The sequence below is a fragment of the Panthera onca genome, chromosome B3 (assembly GCF_046562875.1).
Source record: "Panthera onca isolate mPanOnc1 chromosome B3, mPanOnc1 haplotype 2, whole genome shotgun sequence".
Lineage (NCBI taxonomy): Eukaryota > Metazoa > Chordata > Mammalia > Carnivora > Felidae > Panthera > Panthera onca.
The window spans coordinates 42,824,101-42,837,254 of NC_138344.1; the positions used below are offsets into that span (position 1 = coordinate 42,824,101).

The 13,154-nt window shown below is 34.7% G+C and overlaps 1 protein-coding gene across 4 annotated transcripts in view; it reads left to right on the forward strand.

Annotated features, from left to right (window-relative positions):
* VPS13C (vacuolar protein sorting 13 homolog C) overlaps positions 1 to 13,154 on the forward strand; it is a 192,745-nt gene that overhangs the window by 132,207 nt on the left and 47,384 nt on the right. For all 4 annotated transcript variants that reach the window (XR_013556316.2, XR_013556317.2, XM_078448671.2 and 1 more), the window contains 10 exons: positions 142 to 389; positions 1,507 to 1,736; positions 4,083 to 4,175; positions 6,419 to 6,784; positions 7,197 to 7,283; positions 8,563 to 8,718; positions 8,881 to 9,145; positions 10,016 to 10,176; positions 11,152 to 11,273; positions 11,812 to 12,106. Coding sequence is in view for 2 of the 4 variants with exons in the window: in XM_078448671.2 (XP_078304797.2) it covers positions 142 to 389; positions 1,507 to 1,736; positions 4,083 to 4,175; positions 6,419 to 6,784; positions 7,197 to 7,283; positions 8,563 to 8,718; positions 8,881 to 9,145; positions 10,016 to 10,176; positions 11,152 to 11,273; positions 11,812 to 12,106 (2,023 nt within the window). In the remaining 2 variants the exon portion in view is untranslated. The remainder of the gene's footprint in view (positions 1 to 141; positions 390 to 1,506; positions 1,737 to 4,082; positions 4,176 to 6,418; positions 6,785 to 7,196; positions 7,284 to 8,562; positions 8,719 to 8,880; positions 9,146 to 10,015; positions 10,177 to 11,151; positions 11,274 to 11,811; positions 12,107 to 13,154) is intronic.

The following is a 13,154-nucleotide window of genomic DNA, read 5'->3' on the forward strand; positions in this document are numbered from 1 at the left end:
AATTAGACCCCAGTTAACGTTGACCTGTTTTCTGTTCAGATTAAAAACTTAAAGGTGAAACAAAGACTATTAAGGTGTATAGGAAATTTTTCATCTTTTAAATTATTTTTGCAAGAATAAAATAATGTATATATTTTTTAGAATGATTGATAAAAGGAATGATCAAGATGACAACAGTTCTATGATTGATATAAGTTACAAACAAAGCAAAAATGGAAGTCATGTTGATGCTGTTCTTGACAAGCTATATGTATGTGCCAGCGTGGAGTTTCTGATGACTGTGGCAGATTTCTTTATCAAAGCTGTGTCTCAGAATTCAGAAAATATGGCAAAAGAAGCACAGATTCCACTACGACAGACAGCCACAGCAAAAATCAAGATGGAGAAAGGTTAGTAGAATTTATCTGTTGTAGATGACAGCTTGTCGTATATTTTAACAAAGATTACAAGAAAAAAGAGGAATGGACAATTCAAGAAAGTGAAATACTCTTTCCAATTTAAATATATGCTGTGGAAAACTTTTAGTAAGCATAAATTTTTAAGAGGTAGAATAGAAATATGTATTGGATTAGGGGCTAGGAAACCCCTGTTCTGGTTCCAACTCTGCCATTAACATTTCTTTACTTACCCAAACATAGAGGGAGTTAATCTGGGTCTTTGGTTGGGAGACTGTTTTATAGAAGGGCAGTCTTTTATTCAGAGAAAATATATGGAAGAATTATATCCATTGAAGCAATTGAACAGATAGAGGCAGAAGGTGATATCAGACCGCCCAGCACGATGCCCCTGGACATCACCATAAACACCTTAAACTAAGGGGAGTGTGTGCAAATGTCTGGTCTTGATGTACACCGAAGTCACTTCCCTGCTCTATAAATTACTCTAGCATTACCAAGTAGATCAGTGATTTTCTTTGTTAAATTATAATTGTCTCAGGTCAGGCATTTATCTTTCTAATGCATAATTCAGCAAGATTGGAAAATACCATTCACTGGCAAGGTCAGAATTTTATTTTTTCATTTACCTTTCCTAAACAGTAATTATATATCTCTATATTCATATACATAGTTAATGCATTAATCCATAGATTGTAGGACACTGATTATGTGTTTTATAGTGAAGTCAGAGTCAACTTTATCAGTCTCTTATCCTCTTCCTGATATTACCCTCTCCTGTTTTCCCCTCCTGTCTCTGCAGTGTAACATAAAACACATTCATGTGTTCATATGTGCACACACCTTAATTCAGACAAAACCAACTTCAAAACAAGATTATTCTTGCTAGGTCAAAGTGGAAATGATGTTGTGTCAGAGATCAGATTGCATTATCCCGCACAATCAGCATTTGTTAATAATTTATCATTAGTATCAGTCAACTACGGTTAATTCTGCCATATCCCATATAGCAAGATATTAGAAACAACCTAGCAACTTATAGATAGTATATACTCAAGTGACAAGATACGTTTTGTGACATATTTTTTGGTTGCTTTTTTTGTTTTTTCAGATGACTCTGTAAGACCAAATATGACTTTAAAGGCCAAGATCACAGATCCAGAAGTGGTATTTGTTGCCAATCTGACAAAGGCCGATGCTCCTGCTCTGACAGCCTCATTCCAGTGTAACCTGTCTATGTCAACCTCCAAACTTGAACAGATGATGGAAGCTTCTGTGAGAGATCTTAAAGTCCTTGCTTGCCCTTTTCTCAGAGAAAAAAGAGGAAGAAACATTACTACAGTAAGAATTGCCTTATATTCTAAGCACGGATTGAAGATTGGCAGAAATGGTGGATTCGTAGAATCCTAGAATGTGAGAGCTCTGTAAGACTTCAGAGATTCTTTACTACAAATTTGAGGTTTAAAGTTAAGGTTGAGTTCCGAAGATGTTAAATGATTCAGCCATGCTGCCATTGGCAGAACTGGGAGCTACCTTTAAACTTTTTCCTTTCATTGTACCATCTTTTGTGGAACAGTAGTTGAATTTTAGTACAAATCAGCATTGAAGTCATGTGACCAAAGAGATTGTGTTTTGCTGTATTAAAAGTTAACTTCATGGGCACCTGGGTGGCTCAGTTGGTTAAGCATCTGACTTCACCTCAGATCATGATCTCACAGTTCGTGAGTTCAAGCCCAGCATCGGGCTCTGTGCTGACAGTTCGGAGCCTAGAGCCTGCTTCGGATTCTGTGTCTCCCTCTCTCTCTGCCCCTCCCCTACTGTGCTCTGTCTGTCTGTCTCTCTCTCTCTCTCAAACATTAAAAAAAAAGTTAACTTCAGTTATGTGTTCAAGTTATTGTTGAAAAATATTTTAGTTAATTGATTGCCATACCAATAAGTGTTAAATGTTAAATTGAGAATTTTACATTAAAGAGGATTCATTGTATTATATGACTCATTTGCATAAATTAGGAAAATTTATGACCAAGTGGCTTACATGAAGAAATGCAACATTAGACTTAGTCTGTACTTCATCATGAAGCATTCTTGAGCAGGATCATCTTTTGGCCTGTCACAGAAAGCTTATAATTAATTGATTACTCCAGGAAAAGCTTTTCCTAATTTTTTTTTAAATGTAAATAATACAATACTAATTCCTCCATTCACTTGAGGTGTAAGGTTAGTTTACTTATTCAGTTGAGGTGTAAGGTTAGTTTACTTATTTCTTTAATGATATATATATATATATATATATATATATATATATATATATATAGTATAAGTAAATTTATTTACAAATATAAGCTTAATAGTTTTAAGTAAGTCATTGGGTTTACAGATTGGAAATTTGTTTTTATAAGCACCTTATATGATATTCAAGAATGACTTCGTGTTCATCATAGGGAAACTGTTCATTTACGTACCTTACCACAGTCTTTTTCTAATATGTTAACAAAACTTTATTTTTTTAATGTTTATTTATTTTAGAGAGACTGAGAGGGAGGGACAGAGAGAGAGAGAGAGAATGCATGTGCATGCATATATGGGGGAGGGGCAGGGAGAGGGAGAGACACAGACTCTGAGGCAAGCTCCAGGCTTTGAGCTGTCAGCGCAGAGCCTGATGCAGGGCTCAAACCCATGAACTTTGAGATTATGACCTGAATCGAAGTTGGACACTTAACTGACTGAGCCATCCAGCTACCCCAGAACTCTTTGTTTAAAATAACAATTTCAAGTTATTTAGTTGTCATAAAAACTAATAATTAACAATTTCATTTCCTCATGTACTTCTTTGTGAATGTAAGACTTTACCATAGTCTTCACCTCATTTTTATGGATATTTTAAAGGCATATTTTACAAAGGGTATCGTTTGAAAGATATTTTAGTGAGAGCAGACATTTTATTTTTTTTTAATGTTTATGTATTTATTTTGAGAGAGAGAGAGAGAGAGAGAGAGAGAATGAGCAGGGGAGGGGCAGAGAGAGAAGAAGAGAGAATACCAAGAAAGCTCCACACTGTCAGAGCAGAGCCCTACAGGGGGCTCGATCTCATGAACCATAAGATCATGACCTGAGCTAGAATCAAGAGTCAGGTGCTTGACCAACTGAGCCACCCAGGTGTTCTGAAAGGAAACATTTTAAACTTGTATTAGTAACTGTGCATCCTTACGTAAGAATTGACATAAAGGAATTGATCAGAACTGCTTACAGTCCTTTGACAATGTACACGGATTTGTCATAATTAAGAGCCCTCACAAGAAAAGTTCTCACCTAATTTCATTTGTCTTTTGCTTTTGGCGTAAGGTATCATTAAAGATCTCAAGTTAAGGGCCCCTGAGTTGCTTAGTTCATTAAGCATCCATCTCTTGGGCTCGGCTCAGGTTATAGTCTCATGGTTTGTGAGTTCGAGCCCCAAGTTGGGTTCTGAGCTGACTTTGTGGAACCTGCTTGGGATTCTGTCTCTCTTTCTGCTCCTCCCCCTCTGATGCTCATGCGTGCTCACACACACACACACTCTCTCTAACAAAAATAAATACGTATTTAAAAAAAAAGATGTCCAGTTAAGTAAGACATTTCTGGTGTGTATTATCTACGTATACATAACAGATTTTAACTAAGGAAATGTGAATTTTATTTATTTGTTACTAGGTCTTACAGCCTTGTTCTTTATTTATGGAAAAATGTATGTGGGCTTCAGGAAAACAAAATATAAGCATTATGGTTGAAGAATTTATAATTAAGGTCAGTGCTTATCATATTATTTGGGTAAAAATTCTTGTTTCTAGCAATATCTTTTGATGTCTCTTCTAACTAGAACATTACGCTACTTACATTACATATTCAAACAGTAAATACTGCTAATATTAAAAGTCATTTTTCTTTAAAGCAAATTTTTTTCTATCTTTTTATAACGAGAGTACTTTTAAATATCTATAAATGATTGAGATAGTTTATATCCATTATGTTTGCTTTTTGTGTGTTGGGAAGATTGGGTTTGGGGGACAGCAGAGATGGGATGGGAAGAGAAGAAAGTTGGGATGGAAAAGTGAAGTTGCCTTTATTTGTAGTAAGTTATTTTAGGCTTTTATTCAGGTATAATGTGAATTTAATAATTACATAATTAAATGTTTTATTTGGCTTTTAAATTTTTGTAATGACAGATTACTGAATAACTAGAATAACTAGAAATAAGTTATTAGGATTTGCTTTTTATTAATCTCTTATATTTGAAGTATTGGAAAAACAATCTCTGTTCTCCAATAGCATTTGTATTGTTTAAGTATGACCTCATAATTGGTTATAAATGAAAGACAGAGAATAATACTTCCCCAAATCTCTTTTTCTGTCTGTCCAAAGGACGCAATATTAAGGTGGTTGATAGCAGTTTTACTATACCATAACCGATAGTGATTAAACCAAGGCTCAAACTAATGTCATTTGAGTTACCATATAAATAACAGTGCAGTTTTCTCTCAATATTTTAAAATGCTCAGTAGTTTTAGATTGAATTTTGTTAACAGATTTACTTTTTGAAGAACTTAAGGTGGTCATTCAGGGGGAAAGGTCTTGAATTTGCATGCACTTAGTCTAAGACAATAGGTTAAGGTACTGGGAATATTGTCTTTCCCTTTCTTTGTATATCAGTTTATTTGTTTATTCATTCAGCAAGCATTGTTTGAGCTCTTACTTTGTACGAAAAATGTCTATACAAGGCATTGGTGATACATAGTCCATATCTTCAAAGAACTTACTGATATATGTGAGAGAAAGAAGTAAATCAATGATTCTGGCTTTCAGAGCTGGAGGCCTGTACTGGTGCTTTTGGGAGCACAAGTAAGGGTCCTGTGATCAGACCACGACATCAGGGAAATCTGCCTGGAACTGAGGCTACTTGAACTGAGTTTTGAAAATCTGATGGAGGTTAGAAGCAGAGGGAGGCTGAGGGTTATCAAGACAGAACTGACAATATGCACAAAAGTAGAGGTATGAAAAACCTTTTAAGGACTTAGAGTGGTGATTCCACGTGGTTGGAGAGAATGGTGTGGTGGAGTTGTAAGATTGAGAGCTCTAATTAAAGGTGACATTAATAAGGCAAGGACAAAGAAGGGACTTAGTGGACAGGTAAGTTTGGGAAGAGGCTCATACTACTTCCTTCTTTGGGTGATGTAATCATATCATTTTAGCGAATTACATAAGTAGAGGTTGTGAGAACAACAGTAAAGGAATCCACTTATTTAACCCAGTATTGCTTACACTTTGGGAAACCCTGGTATCACATCACAAAGACTTTTGTGTCCTCAGCTAAAGAGAAGTTTGAACTGCATCCTTAAAGTTAGGGGCAATTGAAGATTTTAGGCATAGGAATGGCATGCCCAGATTTGAGTTTGAGGAAAAGAAAGCTGGTGGAAATGTGGAGGGTAGACTCTGAGGGTCCAGTCAGCACTGGACATAGTAGGCATTATCAGTGTAGAACTAAGGTGCAAGGCTAGGAATGAGGAGGTGAGCAAAGATACTATACAAAGATAATAAGAGGTAGAGTTTGCAGAACTTGGGGTAAGTGGAAGGGGATCCATGGTGATTCTTAGGCTTTTTGTTTCAGTCAGAAAAATGAAAATCATGTATGTATATTTTGATGAGGATCATATACTTTGGTTTAGTTAATGCAACTGGTTGAAAAATAAAAAATTCAGTTATACTACATTTTTCTTTTCATATAACCGTATTTTATTATGAATTGGTCAATTTAACTTTAGGTTTTGACATTAACATATAATATTAATTACTTAATTCCAATGTAGCCTTGGCAGAAATCATGGGTATGATGTTAGCTGACTTGACATATGGCTTTGTGTATTCTCTTTTGTTTTTCTTAGGTATTAATGTAATGTGTTTAAATTTTTAACTTTTTTTAAAGTTTTGTGTTATATATTCTTCTCATTTAGAAATAATTTATTCTTAACATTTTTCTGCTTTCTTTTTTAAAGATTTCACCCATAATTCTGAATACTGTGATGACGATCATGGCTGCTATGTCTCCAAAGACAAAAGAAGATGAATCCAAAGATACATCTAAGGAAACAGAAAATATTTGGGGCATCAAATCTATTAGTGATTATAACTCTTGGTTTCTTGGTGTTGACATGGCAACAGAAATAACAGAAAATTTCAAAGACATTCACTGTCTATCTATAGAGGAAAATTGTGCTGTTGTTGTAGAGTCAGTTCAGGTTACCTTAGAATGTGGCCTTGGGCATCGAACTGTACCTTTATTACTGGCAGAGTCTAAGTTTTCAGGAAATATTAAAAATTGGACTTCCCTAATGGCTGCTACTGCTGACATGACATTAGAGGTATGACTACATCATTTAATACTTCCAGAGCCAACTTCTCAAAATTACACCTGCAGAATTAAGATGTGCACTTTTCTTGTTTGTGCATGGCTGCAGCAAGTGTGTGTGTGCGTGCGTGTGTGTGTGTGTGTCTGAATAATATATTCTAACATTTAACTTGTTGATGCATAATGTAGTATTATTTAGTTGGTTACTGTTTTTTAAAGACTTTTTGTTAAGTAATTTATTTATGGCAGTAAAGTAAGAGAGTAAAGGAAAATGTACCCTCTTTATAGCTATTCTTTGTGTCTTGAGGTATGTTGTTAAAATGATTGGCATGTAACATTAATTGTGTAATATTTTTTCCTAATGATTATAGAAATATGTTGTTAAAGTTGAAAGACTCTGTTATTACAATTCTGTGCCTTTCCAGGTTCACTACTATAATGAAACCCATGCTGTTTGGGAGCCACTGATTGAGAGAGTGGAGGGGAAGAGACAATGGAATTTAAGGCTTGATGTAAGGAAACCATACGATATCTTTATATTGATGGCACTCAGCACATTCATTTATATTTTTTAGTTTAATGATTCTCAAGATTTGTGATCTAGGATTCTGGAGGCCCTTTTAGGGGGTTTGTGGGGTCAGAACTATTTTCATAATAATAGACATTATATATCATTTTTATTCTCATTCTCTTGTGAGCATACAATGGAATTTTCCAGAGACTGTGTGATATTGCATCAGAATGAATACTGAAACAGAAATGAGAATCCGCTCGTCTTAAGGCAGTCACTAGAGAGATTTGCCAATGCCCCTCTTTTTACTATTAAAGATAACTTTAATAGTTATATTTCATTAAAATATTATTCAACATATAATTGTTTTTAAATGAATATTTAAAATTTTCTCAGTTTGGGTTTCTAATAGATTTCATAGTCATAGATCTGATCCATATAAATGAAGCTCTTTGAGATCATCAGTGATTTTAGGAGACCAAAACATTTGAGAAAACTTGAATTGTAGTTCATGAATTCTTTGTGTGTTATCTCTTGATGGTATTTCTTGAGAGCACTTCAGAATCCTGGATACCAAAGCACATTTTTCTTGACTAAAAGGAACATGAATTATATACCCCTAACAAGTGAGTACACTACAGTTCTCTGGTGTAGCCTGAAGTGTGAGGCGCTGAAATTGACTCAGCAGATTCCTATTTTAAAACTGCGAAGCCACTTAACCTGTGTCCCAAATTCTTCTCAGTAAAGTAGAAGTAATATTTCTGCTCTACCTGTCTCTGGCATAGACAGGCTAACAAATAGTTTTGTATATGGCCTTTGAGCTCTATTAGAACAAAAACTATGGTGGAATCTGATGGCTGGCAAAAGCCTATCGTATTATGTGTAGGTGTTAACAGAATTCCACATTACCTCCAGTGAGGATCGGTTTAGACTTGAGGGTCATCTTCCATTACGCCTCAACACATAAGGACCAATTAGTCAGACGACACTGGGTAAATAGCTTCCTCTGGGGAATGCACAAGAAACAAATACCGTAACTGACCTGGAGAGCTTTTGTGACACAGTCCGAAACATTACCCCGTGCACTGACCACACACTGCAAAAAAGACTGCTGATCTGTGCTGTGTCTAAGCGAAGCACTGGTTGTTTTTGAAACTGAGACTTTTGACCAGCCTTAATATGAAGGGACCAGTTTAGGAGAGTTTAACACTTTGAGAGTTTTAAATTTTTGTTATTAAATGGCTAATAACTTAAATGTGTCACATTATTTATCCTCCTAGGTAAAGAAGAATCCAGTCCAAGATAAAAGTTTAATTCCAGGAGATGATTTTGTTTTTCTTCCTGAGCCACAAACAGCAGTTCATATTTCTTCAGGAGACACAATGAATATAACCATATCCAAAAGTTGCCTGAATGTTTTCAACAATTTAGCCAAAGTATGTTTGGTTTTTTCTTGGTATATTTCAAATGGGATTTTAAAATGAAGCATGTACGGATTATTTATGCTTGTCATCACAATTACTTTCTTAAAAATGTTTAATTTTGGAAAAAAATTGAATTTTGCAAAAATTTTATTGCGATGTTATGTTCCTTTTCAGGGTTTTTCAGAGGGCACTGCTTCTACTTTTGACTACTCTTTAAAAGATAGGGCTCCTTTTACAGTGAAAAATGCTGTAGGCATTCCCATTAAGGTGCAGCCCAATCATAATCTCAGAGTAATAGGCTCCCTTGAGAAAAGTGGTGTTTATGATGTTGATGCTGGTCAGCATTTGGAATTGGAATATGCCAGCATGGAACCTTCACGTCAAGGAAAATTATCTATGTTGAGCCGTCAGGAAAGCTCTTTCTTCACTCTAACCTTTGGTATGCTATATTTATTTTATATTCATCTTTGGAATTGTAGCTGTGTGGCTTATTTTTGTTAAAATGTAAAGATATTGCTGCAGATACCTTGGGAGACAACATTTCTAAAGGCTTGAAACAAATAGTTGATAAGCTCTTATTTTCTTCCTCTAAACTTGAGACAATTAAATTTAAGAATTACCTTAGAAAATTAGATTATTTCTGTGCCCTTAAATAATGCCGTCTGTAGCATGCTTCAAAAAGGATGTGAGTCCATTGAGGAGAGGAAAATGAACTATATTCAGAAGTCATAAAATGTTGACAGTAATTATCACCATTACACAGAAAAGGTGATTATTGCTCTATAGTTGAAAGAAAAGGAACAAGCTGAAATTTGTGTGATTTAAGAAATTTTTTTTATTTTTATGTAGATTCCAAGTTAACATACAGTGTGATATTAGTTCCAGGCATGCAATATAGTGATTCATTACTTCCATATAGCACCTGCTGTTCATCACAAATGGCCTCCTTACTCCCCATCACCTATTTCACCCATCCCCCCACCCACCTCCCTTCTGGTAACCATCAGTTTGTTCTCCATAGGTAAGGGTCTGTTTCTTGATTTAAAACCCGAAGAGAAATTGTTTTGGGTCAAAACATTTTATAACTAGTTTCCTTTCTTTTTTTATTTTACTCTTTTTTTATTTTAGTTTCTTTAGTTTCCTTTCTTTGTTGGTTCCTACGTCTCAGAAAAGCATTTTGAGTAGTCGTCATGTTCAGTCATGAAGAAGAATTCCCTTGTATTATTTTAAGGTGCTGATGAGTACTCTGTCTGAGAGAAATATAGGTAAATTGGTATTTGGAATGCTTCTCACTTATGCTCTGCCTTAGTACCTCATGGATATACAGAAGTTCCAAAAGTCCCTGTTGCCAGATCCGGACGGCGATTGTATAACGTACGGAATCCCAATGCCAGTCATTCTGACTCAGTCTTGGTACAGATTGATGCAACTGAAGGGAATAAAGTAATCACTCTTCGTTCTCCTCTGCAGGTAATCCATTAAAGTGAATTGTGTCCCTTGAAGTATAGCAAGAAATCTTCAATCATTTGGGTGAATATAGGAATATGATAAAACATGGAGCTAATACTGATTATTCAGAAATACATAATAGATTGAATTGGCTGGTATTTCCAGTCTAACTTGTTTTTATTCTAGTCTTCATTTTAAATGTCTGATTAAACAGTTTTGTTATTTGAAAGGCCATTTTTGTTATGGTCTAGGTTGAAAATTAAGGAAGATTTTCACCTCTTTCTTTAAAGATTTAGAACTGGGAGTGTTAATAATTATAAGTGGTTGCCAAATAAAATAGCATTCCATTCTCTTTGTATATCACTTGGGATTGTATGTTTCAAGTATATCTGAAGGAATACTGGAATGATCTCCCCAGAAAAAGATTTTAGCATCTTAATCTTTTCTATGTTTAAGGCTTTATCCCTTTTTCTTTTCCTGTGCATTATTACAGGTTTCATTATATGGTCATCAAAAGAACATTTCTTCCTACTTAGAACATCAGATAAAAAAAATAAAGGATTTCAACTTTTGGCCATTGTTATCTCTCAGTTTGCTGTTCTAGCCTATATCACGTTATAGTCCAGGAGAGAGAGTTGTAGTCCTTTTCCTTATATTTCCTTTGCTATCCTTTTCTGTTTTCACATGGTGCATTGAAAAGAGGTTATAATGGGGAAAATATTATGGCTGAACTCCAAAGAGTAATACATATTATACACAACAGTGAACATCAGTGTAGAACGTGTGACTCTCTCAGAACTTTTCAACTGCCACTTAAACATCAAGTTTCTCATGTAAAGCACTTAAATATCCTAAAATTTTTCAATTATCCATAAAATATCTTCTAATACTGGGCTTGAAACTTTTAGATCTAAAAGTAACTGTGTGCAGCTCACATTTTTCTTTTGGCCATGTGTTATCTTTTTAAACAACTTGTATGTCTTTTTTATCCAACAGATTAAAAATCATTTCTCTATTGCATTCATCATCTATAAATCTGTTAAGAACGTTAAGCTGCTGGAGCCCATTGGAGTAGCCAGCCCTGAAGAGGAGTTCCATGTTCCTTTAGATTCATATAGGTACCTATTTCCTTGAAACTAATGCTTGAAAACTAATACAAAGTTTTAAAAGGTTCACAATATATATTTTTAAATATGAATTGGGATCTATATTCCAGGAAAAAAACTTATATTTTTATTATCTAAAGATGTGTAAAAGCCAGTTTTAAGACATCTAGAGAAATACATTTATTTAATCATTGATTTACCAGATGAAAAATTTCTTACTGTATAGTTGATGTTTTAGCACTTTCTGAAATTTATTTTTACTAGGTTGCCTTTATAATTGAAGTGACTATTTTTTTTTTTTGACTTGTCATTGCTTACACAGCGTTTTGTTTTTGTTTTTGTTTTTGTTTTTGTTTTTTTCCCAGAAAGTTCCTCCCTGAGTTAGCTATGTGACTTTGGGCGGGTTTCTTAACCTTTCGTAGCCTTGTTTTCCTCCTCTGTAAAAATAGGAATAAGTATTTACCTTGTAGAGTTACCAAGAAGATTTAATGAGATTCTTAAGTTCTTGATAAAAGCTTTTTTCCCCAACTCTGTTTTCTTTTTTCTCTAGATGTCAATTATTTATTCAGCCAGCTGGTATCTTAGAGAATCGGTACAAAGAATCCACCACTTACATTTCTTGGAAGGAAGAACTTCACAGGAGCAGGGAAGTCAGATGCATGCTTCAGTGTCCGTCAGTAGAAGTCAACTTCTTACCTCTCATTGTCAATACAGTTGCTCTGCCTGATGAATTAAGCTATATATGTAGCCACGAGGAAGATTGGGATCCAGCTTACATTATCCATCTTTATCCTACCCTCACTTTGCGGAACCTTCTCCCATACTCTCTAAGATATTTACTTGAGGTATGGCTCTTGTATTTTGTTTGACCTTTATTATTGCAGAGTGATTTCTAGTTTTTTCACTATGTTTTTAGTTGAGGTATTTTTACATAGCATAATTGTAATGCTTTAGTAATATTAATAATAGCAAAAACCGATACAGCAGTTAGTATGTGGCAAACACTATACCATGTGCTTTACCTGTATTAACACATTTAATCCTTGCAATAACCTTCTGGTGTAGGTACTATTATTAGACCCATTTTACAGAGGAACAAACTGAGTCACATAGGAATTAAGTGACAGGCCCAAGATCCCACAGCTAATAAGTTGTAGAGCTGGGATTTGAACCTAGGTAATTTGGCTCCTTGCTCCCTTCCACTGAGCTCTGCTGCATTTGCTATGAAATAAGAACCATATCAATCTCTTCCATTAGCTGATGGATAGAAAAAAGCCAGTGAGGAAGCACTCATCTTACTTTATTCTAAAGTTAATTTTAAACTTTTTATTGTAAAGTTAATAGTCTTATTTGATCCAGGTTTCTCTTGAACTTAAAATAATTAGTCTGTCTGATAAATAATGGGCAACATTTTTAGTAATGACATATGATAAATATTTTTAGATTCTACATTCCACAACATTTTAAAATACAAAAGTCTGGAAAGTGTTGGAGCTTAAATTATTTCTTTTCTTTATCTGACAATGAGCCACCCCTCAGTTTGTAAAGGCTAAAATGAATTAAATGAACTAAAAAGTATTTATGTAAAAGAAGCTTTCAAAAAGGAAGGCTGATTTATTATGTGGCTATTAATCATTCTAAAAACAATTCCACATCCCTTAGATAGTTTGTCAGAAGTTTGCTCTCACTTTCCTTCTTTTATTTATATGAGAACCACGAGGCATAGCATTTGAACAGAGGGTGAAGCTGAAGCCAGGTGGTTAAGTGGCTCATTAATGACACAGACAACAGCCAGCATTCCTGAATCCATCCTTGGATCCTAGGCCTAGATCTGACTTTATTTATTTCTTTATTTTTTCCAAATCTGTGTCCATTGACTTACTAATAGCCAAA